This window comes from Ictalurus punctatus, chromosome 3 (genome assembly GCF_001660625.3).
Source record: "Ictalurus punctatus breed USDA103 chromosome 3, Coco_2.0, whole genome shotgun sequence".
Classification (NCBI taxonomy): domain Eukaryota; kingdom Metazoa; phylum Chordata; class Actinopteri; order Siluriformes; family Ictaluridae; genus Ictalurus; species Ictalurus punctatus.
The window spans coordinates 6,479,873-6,497,347 of record NC_030418.2 but is presented as its reverse complement, the minus strand read 5'-3'; the positions used below and the strand labels follow the sequence as shown (position 1 = coordinate 6,497,347).

The 17,475-nt window shown below is 39.7% G+C and overlaps 1 protein-coding gene across 26 annotated transcripts in view; it reads right to left on the bottom strand.

Moving 5' to 3' along the window:
• The window catches only part of dst (dystonin), a 155,072-nt gene that overhangs the window by 113,398 nt on the left and 24,199 nt on the right, over positions 1-17,475 (bottom strand). For 25 of the 26 annotated variants that reach the window (XM_053679460.1, XM_053679452.1, XM_053679455.1 and 22 more), the window contains one exon: positions 2,598-2,659. In XM_053679460.1, the coding sequence (XP_053535435.1) occupies positions 2,598-2,659 (62 nt within the window). Of the gene's footprint in view, positions 1-2,597; positions 2,660-4,960; positions 5,189-17,475 lie in introns of those variants that run through there. The other variant, XM_053679472.1, reaches the window with a different exon arrangement.

The window sequence follows — 17,475 nt, the reverse complement described above, 5'->3', positions numbered from 1 at the left end:
ATATTTAATCCATAATACAATGGCTATCCTTCAGAAAAAAAACTTAGTTGTGTTTTTAACTAAGCTGATGAGCTAGCAAGGTAAACAAATGCCACAATATATTATATCATTGCCCCATGAATTTAGGTATAATCATTAATTCTGAAGGATGTCCAACAAGCCATCGCATGTTCTTTTGCTTAGGAGGAATCTGTAAAGTAATCAGTACATGCTTGGGCCCGGCAGATAATTGGGCGTCATGCAGAACAAAAGCTGGCAAACCAGCTTAGTGTTTTTCTGCGTGAACCACGCCTTTGCAGCGAAACAAGAAAGTATTCATCACAGGGAGGCTGGTAAATCATTGTCAGGTGTCTCCAAGTTACCACTTTAGATGTATCTTAAGATTCATGTGTGCTACATATAATAATCATGAAAGTCATTCTTGACCTCAGTTTAATGTACACGGTCTCGCGCAACAGTCTAACACTGTGTAATTTCAACTTCAAGACTTCATTTATCCTGTAGCCTTATTAAAAATCAGATGTGTGAAATGTTTCGGATGACTTGCTGACATTCTGTGCAACAGGGGAAGTTATTTAAGCCATGACCTTTTTGGATCATCTTGGGAATATAATAACAGTTGTCTTCTGTAATTATTATACCACCTACACTTCCTTCCTCCCTTCCTTCCGCATACTCTCCCTGTGTCTGTGAGGGTTTTCCTCCAGGTTCAATGCTGTTCTCCCAGCTCCCAAAAGCAAACAGGTGGATTGGCTACTCTAAATTGCTCCTAGGGGTGAAAGAGTGTGTGAATGTATGTGCATGGAGCCCTGCAGTGGTCCCATCTGAGGTGTATTCCTGCCTCATTCCTGGGATAAGCTCCTGATTCATCACAACTCTGACCAGGATAAAACAGTTACTGAAGATGAACAAATAAATGAATGAAGGAACTGCAGTAGTGTTTGTTACTCCTGAGATGCCAGTAATCCTGACCCTTCCTGTCTCCAGACCTGCCTGATCCATCTTGATGCCCTACTTCTGCTTGGAGTCCTCATCAACTGGAGGCTACATTCTGCTACTGAGGACGGCCCCAAGCGGTGCAGCCAGGAGACTGATGAGGATGGCGCCACTTGAAGTGCCATGGGAATAGTTTTGGACCTCAATTTCACAATGGTTGCTGGGACTACGGTTGCTACTGTGGCCTTAAGACTGCGATTTCCAAATACAGTTCTGCACTCAAGCCTTCTTTAGTGAACAGTGGATCGGTTCAACAAAACAGACTTCATATAAAATCTATAATGAACTTCCCTTTATTTTCACACTATCCGTTGTTACCCAGATGAGGATGGGTTCCCTTCTGAGTCTGGTTCCTCTCAAGGTTTCTTCCTCATATCGTCTTAGGGAGTTTTTCCCCCTCACCATCGGCTTGCTCATTACGGATAAATTCACACCTTTAAAATCTGTATCCTGTGTTTATATGTTTCTGTAAAGCTGCTTTGAGACAATGATCATTGTAAAAAGAGCTATACAAATAAAATTGAATTGTTACAATACTCCTTTTAACACGTCCTCCCGGTCTCCCCCTGCATAAGTGTGTGACGCCTACGTCACACAAGTGGCTACTTGAAGAACAAGAGCAGTAGAGGACAACAGGGAGTACATGTTAAAATAGGAACACACTTGATCTCATTAGTAAGCATAAACTTGAGAAAAGTGATATCCATGATGATTTGCACACTAAATCTACGTCAGTGTGCAGAGACGTGTGCAATACTTCAACACAGAGTAAAGCCAATTTACCACTTTTTTAGACAGATACTGGGTTTTCAAAACATTAACTATCTAAGCAAAAGTTTTAACGATTTTTTGTGGGGGTTTTTGGTTTGTCCCCCCCAATCCCCAATTTTCTCCCTAATTTAGATATTTCCCACCCATGAGGCAGCTTCCCACCCATCACACACTAGCTACCAGCCAGAGAGGACGAAGGATATCATGTGCTTCACCGAGGAACGTGAAGCCAACTAACCACATCTTTTCGAACTGCTGCTCATGCAACGCCAGGAAGCAGCGTAACACACTCGGAGGAAAGCGCTATCCACCCACTGCCGCATGCATGAGCATGAGAGAGAGACCGAGAGAGAGAGAGAGAATATGCCACCCCTCCTCCCTCCCTGAGAGCACAGCCAATTTTGCTCTCTTGGACTCCCAACCATGGATGGCTGTGGCATCATCAGAACTCGCGATTTCCGGATAACAGGCTGAACACTTTTCTGTTGCTCCACTCAGACGCCATATGCGGTTTTGAGAAATGTGAGCATGAGGTACATGGTGTATTCACTTTTCACGTTTTGGAAATCTGCACTGCAGTCTATGGTGATGCGGTTCCACACCTCACAAAAGGAGTCATCTAACAAAACTGAATAATAAAATACTTGAGCTAAGAAGAATAATGGTACGACCCATGGTAATGGGAACGTACAGAGGCTTTCAATGATCATACTGAAACTGAATACTATTCTACGGGATCCTAGTAGGATCTTTCAAGTTTGTTATAATAACATGTTAACTGCATTTTCTACTGATGTCAGCTCTATATGACACAAAAGCAAAAGACCTACCTTGAGGAGATGCTGGTTGACCCATTTCGTAAACGTCTTTTTCTGCACTCTGTCTCGTTCATCTGTAAAAACAATAAACTTAAGGTTAGTGTTGGCTTAAAGTTTGTGCTACCACTGTATACACTTATAAAGGGGAACGTTATAGCTGTATATATTAGGAGTATAAATGCAGCCCTGTCATCATCACAGGTTTATTGAGTTCCGTTTGTGTATATGATGAGTCTAACTGGAATTAGCACATAACCAGGAATAATCACAGAAAATCCAGAAACATCCCATATACTGGAATTCCCCTTTCTGCATGGCACACCAGCACTTGTGTCCTCCAGCATTTACACCACTCGTGGAGCCCTCATTTATAACCTTATATAAACCCATAAGTGTTCTTAAAACATTTAGGATCAATTAGCGCGTGTTATTTCTCACACCGTAAAATGCCTATAATGGTGTACAATAAAGATGATATAAAACGTTGTTTGGCTTCTAAACTAAGCTCCAGAGCACATTTTCCCTGCCATGTGATCCCCATGTTCTGCAAGGAAGGATAATTATAGAAAGCTATATTAAACAAAAAAAGTCTTGATCTCCATGAGGCACTGGCTCCATTACGTACTGCTCCTGACCACAGTATTTTCTTTTTCCTGGAACCACGGCGACAGGCCCACACCCATGCCTCACACACAGAAGCCATAGCTGCCAGAGCCATATCTCCCTGCCATTCTCGCATGAAGCTAAGCAAGGTTGAGCCTGGCCAGTACCTGGACGGGAGACCTCCTGGGGAAAACTAAGGTTCCTGATGGAAGTGGTATTAGTGAGGCCAACAGGGGGCGTTCACCCTGTGGTCTGTGTGGGGCCTAATGCCCCTGTATAGTGAGGGGGACACTATACTGTAAAAACAGCGAGGTCTTTCGGATGAGACGTTAAACCGAGGTACTGACTCTCTGTGGTCGTTAAATATCCCAGGACACTTCTCGTAAAGGGGTAGGGGTATAACCCTGGTGTCCTGGTCAAATACCTCCATTGGCCCTTCTCTATTATGGCCCCCTAATAATCCCCATCTCTTTACATTGCCTTATAGATGAATCACACTGCGGATGTTAATTTGTTAATAATTAAGATGGGCTCAGAGAGTGAAACTTGAGTTTTCTCACCTTCCTGATTAAGACATAAATTGCGATATAAGAAATCTGCTCGACATTCATCATAACCTTGACGTTGTGGCATCAGGATAGACAGCTAAGCGTTTTATTGCGAGTCGATTCCTGGCATATGATCAACTGCTTTTCCTGTACAGTGACTCATTGCGCTTTTGACACTGAATTCACTTTTTGAGATTTAGAACACCAATCACATTTATTCTCTCATTTTTATGCAAAAAAAATGATTCTGAAGGAGCTTGATCACCAAAAGCAAGACAGGTGTTATATAAACTATACGCCTTTACTCACTAGCCTGTACTTACTGCTTCAAGGGCAATACCAAGCTTAATAACAGTCAGTAATAAGTATTGGGCTGTAACTATAACCACTGTAACTCACTTTTTGTGCATGTTTCTGAGGAGCGGTTATGACATTAACACTCAGCAACAGCAACTTATCTCCTGAATCCCGTCTGGCAGTGCTATGTGGCTCTAATACAAAATTTCAAAACGTAAAAAAAAAATATATATATATATATATATATATAATATATATATATAATATATATATATATATATATATATATATAATATATATATATATATATATATATATATATATAATATATATATATATATATATATATATATATATATATATATAATATATATATATATCTTATGAACAGCTGTGTGTTCACAAAAAAAGAAAGTTGTAATTTAGCACTAAGAACATTAATCTGGTGGGTTCAATGACATTAATCTGTGTGTTTTATTTATTTGATTTGCCAACACAAACACGTGTGTCATTTGTATACTTTCTCATGACTTATTGCCATCATCATCATCTTTGGTTCACTGATTAGACCCTGTGACAGTAGCATCTCCACATGCTCTTAGGGGAAGAAGAAGAAGAAGAGGAAGAACAACAACAACAACAACAACAAAATGTCTATGTAACCACATAGAACATTCCTTCAATCTAAGCACTTCAGCTCACGTGGCATAAATGGCACGCTGTTTCAGGCAACGATATTTACAGCAAATATCTAATTTCCCCACCCTGGAAAGAAAAGTGCATCACGGACTTCTCACTCGTTATCACAGACAAACACGACCTTTCCCCTTTTCCCAAACTCTTTCCACAAAGTGAAAGAAGGAAGTCGCTTGCTAATGAGACAGTAAAGAGGCGGCGTAAAGCAGGAAATGGAGAACAGCTACTGACCCATGCAGCACATGAGCATCACCAGGTGAGCCCTGATCTCCCGGTCGCTCTTCATAAGGTTCGGCATGGCGCCGGGGGACTCTGCAACTCTCACAACTCCACGCATGTCTCATATTCCTTCTGTGGAGAACGCGTGTAGCTGAGGGAGTGACTCCTAAACTGCCTAAATGCCTCTAAAAGAAGCAAATAATCCCTCCTTCACTCACTCTCTCTCTTCCAACGCACTCCGTGTCGAACGAGTTCAGTCAGGTTTTCCAGCGTCGCTGCCTGACTGACGGAGTGTCTGACTGAGTGACTGAGCGGCCGCACCGCATGGAGAATGTTTACTCTGTGGTAAAGGAGGGTGTGAATGGCATGAGCGTGAGCTGCTGTGTGGTCCTGTGTGGACCTTTTAAAAACTGGTTAAAAAGAAGGAGTCGACCGACTTTTCAGCACAAGTTGGACTTTTCACACTTTTAGCTTTTTTCATGAAGTGTGAAAGCTGTTTTCCAGCCTGAGAGAAGCCCAGAGAGACACAGTATAGTTAACATAAGGTGTGGAAGACAATCGTTCTCAACGATGCATGCTGAGTAACATGCAGGCTTGGGGAGTAACGGGATACATGTGACAGCATTACGTAAGCAGGACACGATAAATTGGTAACTGTAATCAGCTACAGTTACATCAAAAAAATTTTTTTTTTTTCCAAAATAAATAAATAAATAAATAAATAAATAAATAAAGGTGATCAGATTACAGGTACATTTTTAAAAATGGGAATTAGGTCTTATTATTATAATTATTTTCACAATCGATTAGTTGGCCAGTTATTTTTTCGATTAATCGGATGGGGGCGGGCCAAACTTTCAGCACCTTTTTTTTTTTGTTTATTTATAATAAAATCTACAAACTGAGTGTTACAAATATAAACTTCAGACTAAAACTTTACACAACTGTTTCTCCAATACAGAAAAGAACCCAACACACACACACACACACACACACACACACACACACACACACACACACACACACACACACCAGAATATATTATTAATTTAGGACTGTAGTTTAAGTCGGTGCTTTTTGTGCATCCATAAACTTTATAGTATTTATGCATTATGTTTATGGATGCACAAAAAGCACCGAATTAAACTACTGTCCTAAATTAATAATAAAAACTCACTTTCACTGCACCTTGTGGTTTCTGTTACTCACTGCCTTTAGACATGTTAGTTTACTTGTTTACTTTTAATCATAGTGTTTTAATTAGACATTACAGATCTTACTCGCTCTCCCACTTTGTATTAGTGCATCTACACCGTGCATGAGGAGCAACGCTGCCTCGTTACTAACAGATCACTTCCGTTATAATAAATGACAGAATTTACACTGCAAGCGTGCAAATACAGCAAATAATGACAATAAACCTTTTAAGCAGCTTGCACCAGTTTCCCCTGCCCCTTGCACACAGTGGAGCATTTTGGATATAAACATAACTTTGTCCCCGTGCATCAGTTTGATCTCCGCAGTGGTTTATATAAAATGCTCTCCTGCCTTAGAGGACTTTCTTCCTCAGTCACGTGACGATTTCGCCTCCGTCTGATGGAGACTGGTCATTTTGGGATGAGAAGGTAACGCTGATGTAAACAGTAAACTGAAGCAAATCACTGTCTGTGAATCTGGGTGTCTGCTAATGCGAGCGTGCATATGACGTCATGTGCCGTCGACTAGGAAGCGGCTTATACTTCCGGTTAGTAAAAAAAACCCGCTAGTGTTATATTTGAGATGATATTACCTTTCTAAAATCCACACACTAGACAGTAGTGCAGAGTGCATAGTGTAATTGTACAGTACATCATTTGGAACACAACTTTAGTATTTACTCTCCGAAGCGCATCTCCCCCATGCTGTGCGCAGACCATCTAATCGATGAGATTCGTTGACAGCGATTTTCATAATTGATTATTATCGATTAGTTGTTGCAGCTTTAATGGGAATAAATCACGATTACTTATTCTTTTCTTTTAAAAAAAAAAAAAAAAAAAAAAAAAAAGCTGGTTCTGGTTCTTTCTTGCCAGTCGTGACTCACATGAGTAACATCCTGGTGCTTGCGCAAAGTTAATTTGGTAGAAATGAAGACATGAATTGTTCTCTGAAACGCTTTTGGTAGGGTGAACATATGTCCTCTTTTTCAAACCTTAAAAAAAAAGCATCCGGTCGGGATTTCTAAATTTGAGAAAATGTCCGGAATTCGGATTTAGTTTCATTATGACGTGCTTATGGTTTAATATTGCAACGTGCGCATATTTGCATTGCTTTAACCCCTCTCTGTAAATCCTGCCTTCTCGCACACCAATTGTTCGATTCTAAAAGGCTTGTAGGAACTATTGGCAAAAATGCCTGCCTCGCAACCATTAGCCAACTCTCAGCAAACGCGAGAAGGTGAGGCGCTGTAGTTGCTGGACAATAGCAGCAAACGACAGCTGTCCTGAGTCGAAACAATGCCCATGGCCATATACGGTCATTTTTAATTTCATGTTATCACATTGCTTCGTAATACCCGGCCATTCAAATGTGGAAATGATGGCAGAAGGTTCACTTATATTATGTGAACATATGCATCTAATATTATATTTCATTCCATGGACATTCAAAAGAATGTAGGAATTTATATATATTTATGTGATGCTAATTGTGTCTTTTTCAGTGTATCAAAATTCAAAATCTGCATTCATAGTAAAGTGTGATTCACAGTGATATATATACACACACACACATACACACACTTTGAGTGATTTGTAATGAGTTATTAAATCAACATTAATCTTTCAAAATATCAAATGATTTGAATGGCTTCTTCAAGCTTATGAGATTTAAAAGTGCTTACTGACTATTATTAATTAAATAATCAGTGTGTTTCAGGAAAGTTTCAGGCTTGACCAAATCCAACCCTGAAGAAGCTGTGTATCTGTTTGTTTGTGTGGGTGCACGTGTGTGTGTGTGTGTGTGTGTGTGTGTGTGTGTGTGTGTGTGTGTCAGCACTCTTTGGTCACAGGATGTTCGGAGGTGAACTGACCACCTGACTGACCACCTGAACGTCCAGATAATCAATGAGGATATTCTTCTGACTCTCAGCCCATGTAAAGAAATTTCCTAAGTTTATCTATGCCCCAACCAATCAGAATCATTCAACCTGACGTAACCTGTCCAGCTTGGTGATTGTGTGAGTATAATTGTGGCTGTAATGTGCGTCTTCTGCTGATGAGACTGCAAACTGTTCTTCAGTAAAATTTTCTCCAATTGATGGCATCTCTTGACTCCTGGTCTTCATTGATCGTATCCATATCTGGTCCCATCTGGGTCTTTAACTGTAAATTCCCCTACAGTAGTAACACCGCATAAGGGACAGTGAGCTTTTATTTATTTATCTTATAAAAACAAATCCAAACACTGAACATGTTTTTAAGCTCTAAATAAAAGTATTTTAGATCTTATTGCTTTCCTCGACTTTATTTACATATGTGGCCTTGAAGTAATCAGATTACATGACTTTCATATTGTGATACTTGGAGTATGTTACTGATGACATTTTTATGAAGTGATTTGTAACTGTAACAAAATACATTTTTAAAGTAACCCTCCCAACCCTGGGAATGTGATTGCTTCGACTTGTCATGTTGCTTCCCATTTCGTGACGATGTAATCAGGGAAACTGTATGGTTCGTGTGTGTGATTAGAAGTCAGGTCATGATGATAATAAAATAATAAAACTTTTATGCCTCATTGGCACATTACATCCTTCAGTGGTGGTGTTATTATTGCGGAGGCCTATGTGGAAAATTAATAACGATTATACCCTCATGACACACTTTTACGGTGTTTATCAAAAGAGATTAGAGCAATTTCACCCTCATCAGTGTGACATTAAGTCATATCTATGTGCAAGGTCTATTATTGTGTGCACAACCTCAGCGTTAGTGAGAAGGAGTGCACATCCGATCATATTTTGGCAAGAAATTCCGTATTATTTCATTTAAATACAATGAGGTTTCATCCGGGTGACCATAGCATCAAGTCCAAAATATACTGGAACTAGCTACGTGATCAATATATCGTCAAACCCCACGGGTATACAGTAAAAATACAGTACATTTAAATGATTTGCATGAATACACATAGAAGCCTTTAGACTACTTGTACACAGATGTTCATTTCTAATAAGGGCCTCAAGCAATTACAATCCTGGGAGAATTCTGCCCCCTTGAGGCTAAAACATATGAGAGTTATTTTATTTTATGATTTTTTTTTTTATTATTATTATTTTTTTTTTAAATATACTATTCGAGTATCATTGCATCTTAAATCAACTCAATTCAATTTTATTTGTATAGCACTTTTTACAATGGACATTATCTCAAAGCAGCCTTACAGAAACACAAACACAGGATACAGATTTCAAGTGTGTGGATTAATCCCGATTGAGAAAGGAAAGTAAAAACTCCCTAAGATGATATGAGGAAGAAACCTTGAGAGGAACCAGACTCAGAAGCGAACCAGTCCTCATATAAATCACACTACTATTCATAAATTCCAGGTCAACCTCTGAAACCCGTGCCATAAATTCCACACTAACACCTACGCGCTGGTTTAAAGGTGGCTATGTGACAGTAAGCATGTCAGCTCTTGATTATCTGATAATAGGATAATGATAAAGCTGATTTGCCTAACTAGGCAGTAATCGTAACCACATTATAGCCAATAAATTCATAAACGCTCTCCTCTAATCTCCTCTCTTACCCGTGTTTCATTTGGGTCCACACATGCTTTGTTTGTGGAAGGGTGTCTAGGTCCAGGGTTGCTGCTCCTAAACAGCCACCATTTCGAGATACCACTAATCAACTAATGGGCTTTTCCAAATGAGGAATATTTGAGTGGCTGTCAAAATGTCAGTCATTTCATTTAAAAGTAATATTGTATGCTCTCTATTGTAGTTCAGATTATGCCCAACAGGTGGGAACGTTGTGTTCGGGTGAGCCTCCCAGTGAGCGGGACTGGACAAATTTGCTTTGTAAAAAGGGTGGGACTGACACAAAGCCAACCAAACCTGCTATTCACATTAGCTTAGCATTCCATCTGTACGCAGTCTCAATCTCAAGGGAATAAAAGAGCAGATTAGCATTTTCATTAATCCAATATTAGGATGCCTGAATTAGTTTCAGGGTATTAAATATGTATTTATGTAAACTGTAGGTGACAGCTAATTGCAACTGTCCTTCACTTGAATGGAAACAAGGTAGCTATAGCATTAGCTAACTTACATTTCACATACAATTGAATAAAGTATAGTTGTACAATCTACTCCAGCCATACAAAAATCACTCCTAAAAACTTGCTATATGGCTGTTATATAACACATGGAACTGAGCCACAGCTGTGATGAGGAATTCCTCTATTCTCAATCAGCGGTCGCTCTATAAAAGAAACCGCTAATGTAATCAAGACTGCTTTGAAATGATTTTCCGCCACAAATTCTAGTGTTGGACTCAAAATTAACCCCCTCCCCCTATATAATCAAGGGAAAATGTCCAAGCCAGACAATTTTACTTTGTGTGTAATGATGCACAGATCCTAATCTGTTTTCATTTTGAAATAATACCATTATGAGAGCTCTGATTACAGGCTGATACCCGATGCTGAGCCTTAGTAGCAGAGTTATATGAAACTAGAAGCATGATGGCGGTAGTATTAGGACAGTCCGTGTCCTGTGATAATGTGAAAGATCTAGGCACACAAAAGTTTCCATGCCCTGACACTGCTACTCAGGATCTCATCAATACACTCTTATAGTAAAGTGGGCCAGTTTGGCATCCAGACCACTATCTGCCCCTACTTTAGCCTGCCAGCATATTCCTTCACCCAGTGCATCCTTCAATTCCTCAGAGAGAGTAGTCAAAAATACTCCTCAATAACGCAGTGTAGATACTGTGAAGAAAAACAAACCAAAAAAAACTTTGTCTAGGTTTGAATTTCTCTTCATTTCCTTTGTAATAGAAATATGACACCATTTGGTAACATGACCTTGTGCAGTAAACAAGTTGTTCTACCAAAAAAAAAAAAAAAAAAAAAAAAAAAAAAAAAAAAAAAAGGCTTGAAGAGAAAGGAAACTTCCCAGCTGTTTTTAATGGCAGTCATGGGAAGGAGAAAATCCTTCCAAAAAAGTGTGTGTGGGGGGGGGGGGGGGGGGGGGGGGTAAGCTGCATGGCGTTGACAATTTAAGTAATTTCTACGTAAGGAAGGGGGGAGAGGAAGAAAAAAGAAAAAAGAAAAAAAAAAAAAGGGTATAAGAATACAAAATACTTCTCATTAAGTTTCAGACAGATGTTGACTTGGTGATAATACAGACATGATTCATGATGCTATGAGTTTGACCCCAGGCGATGGGATGCAACTGCGCATAAAATAAAGAAAAGAAAAGAAAGTTTAAAAAACAGAAACCAATAGAGTGTGAAATGAGTAAATGAGTTTCCAGTGACACATAATCTGTAGCTCTTCTGAGTTGCCGTCTACAGAGTATCGCTGTTGGGGCCTGACTGGTCTGTCCAGGTCTGTTATATCAAGTGCCAAAAGAAAAATGCCTTACAACTTGTACAGAGTTGTGAAAGACAGAAGGTTGGCTTTAATGACTCAATTAATTAAAAAAAAAAAAAAAAAAAAAAAACAATAAATAAATGTGACATGAATGTTGCAATGAAATTACTTACACACACAAACACACACACACACACACACACACACACACACACACACACACGTTGAGCTTTGAGCGTGGCATGGTTGTTGTGCTGGCCTGAGTATTTCAGAAAGTGCTGAAATCTCCTACGACCTTCACACACAACGGCCTCTAGAGTTTACACAGAATGGAGAGAAACAAAATGCGTCAGTTCTGCAAGCGGAAACGTCTTGTTGATGAGAGAGAGGTCAGAGTTGAATTCCCAGACTGGTTAGAGCGGACAGGAAGGCTAACTCAAACGACCAAGCTTTACAACCATGGTGAGCAGAAAAGCATCTCTGAACACAGAATGCATTGAACTCTGAGGCAGATGAGCTACAACAGCAGGGTTCCTCTCCTGTCAGCCAAGAACAGAACTCTGATGCTACAGTGGACACAGGCTCACCTACACCTGACAGCTGAAGATCGGCAAAACATCACCTGATCTTTTTCCAGTCTTTACCTGTCCAATTTAGCCTGAAGTAGCCTCAGATTCTTGTTCGGGGCTGACAGGAGCTGAACTTGATATGGTTTCCTTAGCCATGTTTATGATTAAAACAGTGAAATCATCTTCATTCACATCTAAAACAGTGAAATTGTATCATCTTCATTCACAGCATTTTCTTATAGGTCAAGTTTAAAAAAGGCATTTTCTTCATCCTAGCTTGTCTGCAACCAGAGCAGGAGTTAGCTCCAGAGCTGTAATGGGGCAGAGAGACAGCCACTGATTTGGAGAAGCAGTTGGTCTTGCTTTATGGAGGGTAATGTGTGACTATAATTAGCCTCTGAAGTGAATCATGGGTCTCGTGTCATGCCCACTACAAGGTAATCATGCCAGTTCAGTGGCATCCCACCAGCCTTAGACCAAGCACTCCAGGTTTTGTGGTATGTACAAATCCTCACACACGATTGTGGAGGGATTTTCCAAAAGGAGCGTTTATCACTGTGACCTACTGAAAGGAATAGGGAAGTATTTAAAATTCATGCTTTGTTCATCATTTTGCAGCTGATATCTGACTGACCTATAGAGCAATATCTGTTTTGATTTGAATAACTTTATATTTATACTTCGGGATTCCCCTGGAGAGAACAACAGCATTGACTTGCGTTCTGTAAATAGAATAAACACAGACAAGCTGATCCCTTCTGTCTCTTTTCTGTTGAAAGCCTTACCATGAAGATGCATGCCAAACAGATTTCAGGTATTCTAATCTATTTCGTTTTAATGGAGCTAGAATAAATTCAAACCCGTATGCCCACATCAGCAGACATGAAGATCGTCACTAATGAGAAGAAGGTGTGAGGTAATATCTGCCCTGTTCTACTCGCAAGGAAAGAAATGAAATCCTGCCAACTTGTGCAAATAAAAACGGTCCTTTGGTCAACAAGGAGAACTTTTTGATTAATAGACCAAAACTCAAAAAAGTCATGCATATGAACATAACTACAAATAAAGCAACTCGTACAAAATCTAAAATAAAACCAGGAACAAAATCAGATTGAAGTAGTGCATCTCGTCCTGAGAGCAGGGTTCGGTTACTGCTGCGTCTGTCCCGCTGCATAGCCGAAAATAAAGTCAGACAGAAAGACGAGTGTATCCTTTTGCCAAAAGAGCAACAGCAGAAATTTGCTGCAGAAAAGCAAACATCATGAAGCTGTTCAAACAGAAATGACATTCTTTAAAAATTCTTAGGAATCAATTTAAAGTGCCCATGAAAGGGCTTCTTATCTTGATGTATTTAGGGGCCAAGCACTGAAGGTGCATAGGCACCTTACTAGGATTGTATGTTTTCTTATTAAAATTATTGCTTTCTTCTTACTATTGTTATTATTCCTGCTGAGATATGAGGGCATGTCACATTTTGACAAACTTTTCACATGTATTTAATAGGCATGAAACAGTATATCGTTGTCTCAAATATCACCATACAAAAATACTGGTGAGAAGAATTTCGCTTCTCTGAGGTGTATGCGAGATTTCTGTTTAATATTCATTACGAGCTCTACTTACACACTAGGTGGCAGCACCAGAGGTAGTAGCATACAGAGCACAAAGTTTCCAAGCATGCTTAATTGGTAGTCCAAATAGATAGTTTGCGCTTCCTCTTGGTTAGTTTAACGAAGATTCACAGTGTGTACCTAGCATAAACAACCAAAGCGTAGTTACCGTAAAGAGTAGTATGGAGTACGTGCACTCCGGTTCTATTGCTGCTGGCTTAACTGCGGTCTGTAACATGGGTTAAAATAAACTCCTTTGTGCTGCTAAAGGCAATTCAGAAGCACATCATGTGTTGTGCTGATAGGGGCGTAACCAGAAATTAATCTCAGAGGGATGAGAAATATACAAAATAAAATCATGACTGTGTCGTCTTCGTCATCGTCGTCACCCCCCGCCCCCCAGTGGTACTGAAGAATTTGTCGTCATTACAAAATAAACTTAATAAAATGTAATAGTATTATTACATTTATAGAATAGACTCGTGGATCCTCTATCGGGATACGTTTCGTACTGCATCATGGCTTTAACGTATCGTCTCGTGCCTAATATTTAGCAGTATGATCTAAAGTTAAGAAAGCATCACGTGCGATATGGAGGGCAACCAAAAACCAGGAAGTGATGCGATATCTCAGCAACGGCTGTACATTTTGCCTACAAATCTAGTACATCTCAGTGTGCGCAAGCCCTGAGGGTCCCAATAGCTTGTGGCCAAAACGCCAAAAAGCTGTGAAACACCAATTTTGATTGCAGGGGCACTTTAAATCCAGTTGTCCTTTATTTAGTTGACTGTAATTATGTGCTTAAATGTCGCACATAGCAGACGTTAGACAAGGTATCACTCGCCAAGACAAGAAAAAGAGAAGACAGAGACAAACACACACTGGAAGAGACATTCCTCTCATGCCCCTCTACTGAGACACAGGAAAGGACGGCTTCGGAAATATGTGCATGAGACAGACCTTTACTGCTGGAGTAGGAGTCTTCCAGCCCTGAAGCCTTCAACATAACCATCACTGCCAAAGGTTTACTTACTGAAACATCTTCCTGTAGGTCCAGTCATTGATTTTTCTGTGCTGATCTCTTAAGACGTGTGCTGCCTGTACACTGCTAGGTACTCTTCCTGACACAATATTTTATCCTTTTTTTTTTTTAATAGCATGGCTAATGTACAGCTAGAATCTTGAACCTGGAGTGATGATGCACTGAAGTTCTCTTTGTAGTATCAGTATCCTAGTATCCCTAATAACTAGAAGCTAATATCTATGCATTTTCTGATTCAAAATGTATTTTAAATCAGTAGTTTGTTTTAAAACTTAAAATTAAATTTTCATTTTGAAATTTCAACAGTTATAAATGATGAGCGGCATCCAACAAATTATCTGGCTATCAGGGAACTTCATGAAAAGCCTCCTGGATGAAACCCCGTTATGATGCTGGTTGAGAAGATGCCAAGAATCTCCAAAGCTTCATCCTGAATACTGCTAAGAATTTAAAATATAAATTAGCTTTGAATAAACACTTTTCTTGATCACTGCATGATTCCATATGCACCATTATATAATGTGATTTAAAAAACAATTATTATTATTATAATACTAAAATAGAAATTAGCAAAAAAAAAGGTGTCCAAATGTTTGACTGGTAGTGTACGCGTTCCTGTCTGCTTTACAACTTCAGTAGAAGGGACAGCACTGTCCAGTCACAACCTGACAGAAGTATGTGTATGGTGTGGGTTATGTTCTGCTTCTTGATTTAAAAACAGTTGCGACGGTTCACCAGGTTATGCTTCAAAATTTTCATCCAGGTTGATCCATCGAAGCCTCTCTGCATGATCCTGATTAAAAAAAAAAATCTCCTGTCCGAGAGGAACTGTGAGCAGTTTAATAGGACTTCACGACCATCTGCTAAAGTCAGCCAGGCAGCAGCTGAAAGGCCAGAGGCTGCGTCAGCATACGGTAATCAGAACCTTGACCCCATCAGCGGGTCAGAATCGCACTACCCAAAAAAAAAAAAAAGAAGGAAAAAAGAAAAACAAACAAACAAACAAACAAACAAAAAACACACACACACACACACACACACAAGGAGAGAAAGTGACGAGCTCCGGGATGTCTCAAAGACAGACTCACCACTTTTAAACATGATTCAGGAGATAAGCATGCACGAACGCCCTATGCTTGATAAACAGCTCTTGGCAGGGCAGGGTGTGGCCTGAGGACTGAGATGTGTATTGATTTTCTTTATCTCAGCTATTAGAGTACGACCACTTAGTCCAGAATCAGGCTCTTAGTAATACAGTAGAACTGAGAGGGCTTAGGGTCTAAATACAAATGGATGACGAACGAAGGGAAAAGAATGGTGGCTATGCTTTGTGTCCACTTGACCCCTTAAAGAGAAGCTTCACTGCAAATCAATACCAAGTCATTCTGACTGATCATCTTTACCTTAAGATGAAACATTTCTTTCCTGACAAGAGTGGTCTCTTCCAGGATGACTGCACCCCCATCCACAAAGCACAAGGACTCGCGGATGACAATAATATACATCAGAAGGTATGGCCTTCATATTCACCAGATCTCAACTCCCAAAAGACCATGTAAAGGAGATTTTGGAGCACAATGTTATATACCTCTCCAACACCATCATCAAAACATCAACTGAGAGAACAGCTTTTGGAAGAATGGTGTTCATCCCTCCAGTACAGTTTCAGAGACTTGCAGAATTTGTGGCAAGGCATGTTCAAGAAGTTCTGCCGACTCGTGGTGATCCATCTTATAAAAGTTCGTCTGTAAAAGTGGCCAATAAAAGGTTTGTGCAATAACAGGCCTGACATGCAAAAGATGATTAAATCAACCCCAGGTCACCAATCAGTGTGGAGCTGTTTGAATTCTCAGAGTGTTGACTTTTGGTGGAGATGCATTTGCTTTGGCAAAAAGGCTGACATTTGCGGTTTTCATCAGACTTCTTTAGAACTGTACAATGTCGGACACAAAGCGGTAAAAATCCAGTTTAAGTAGTCCTTTGAATTTGTCCATCACTTTCCAATCAGTCCTCTAAATACTAGAAGAAAATGATTTTACATGCTGCATGTAGACACATCATCAAGAAAATATTAAATGACCTTAAGTGTGACAAATCAATAAGGTTATGAAAAAATATATATACAGACACTGACACTAACAGTGTATAGGCGGTAGGCACTTAAGGTCACAGTTAGAATAACTTAGGACACTAAAGAGACCTTTCTACTGACTCACCAGTAGAAAGATGTCTAGGGTTCCTGCTCACCTGCGTGAACATGCCATAGACCTACTGCAGGGAGGCATGAGGACTGCAGACGTGGCCAGAGCAATAAACTGCAATGTCTGTAATGTAAGATGCCTAAGACGGTGCTACAGGGAGACAGGAAGGACAGCTGATCGTCCTTACAGTGGAAAATTACATTTAACCATGTGTCCCCCAGACGTGATCCAGAACTTGCAAATGCCTTGGTGGAAGAGTGGTCATCTCACAGCAAGAACTGACTAATCTGGTGCAGTCCATGAGGATGAGATGCACTGTAGTTATTCCATTTCTGTTCATCAAATGTCTGAAACTTTTTCAGTTTCTGTCTCAGTTGTTTAATGTTTTTATGTTAATACATATATTTACACATGTTAAGAAATTAGCTGGAAATAAAAGCAGCTGAATGTGAGGAGACATTTCTTTTTTTTGCTGAGTATATATATATATATATATATTTTTTTTTTTTTTTTGGTCACTAAA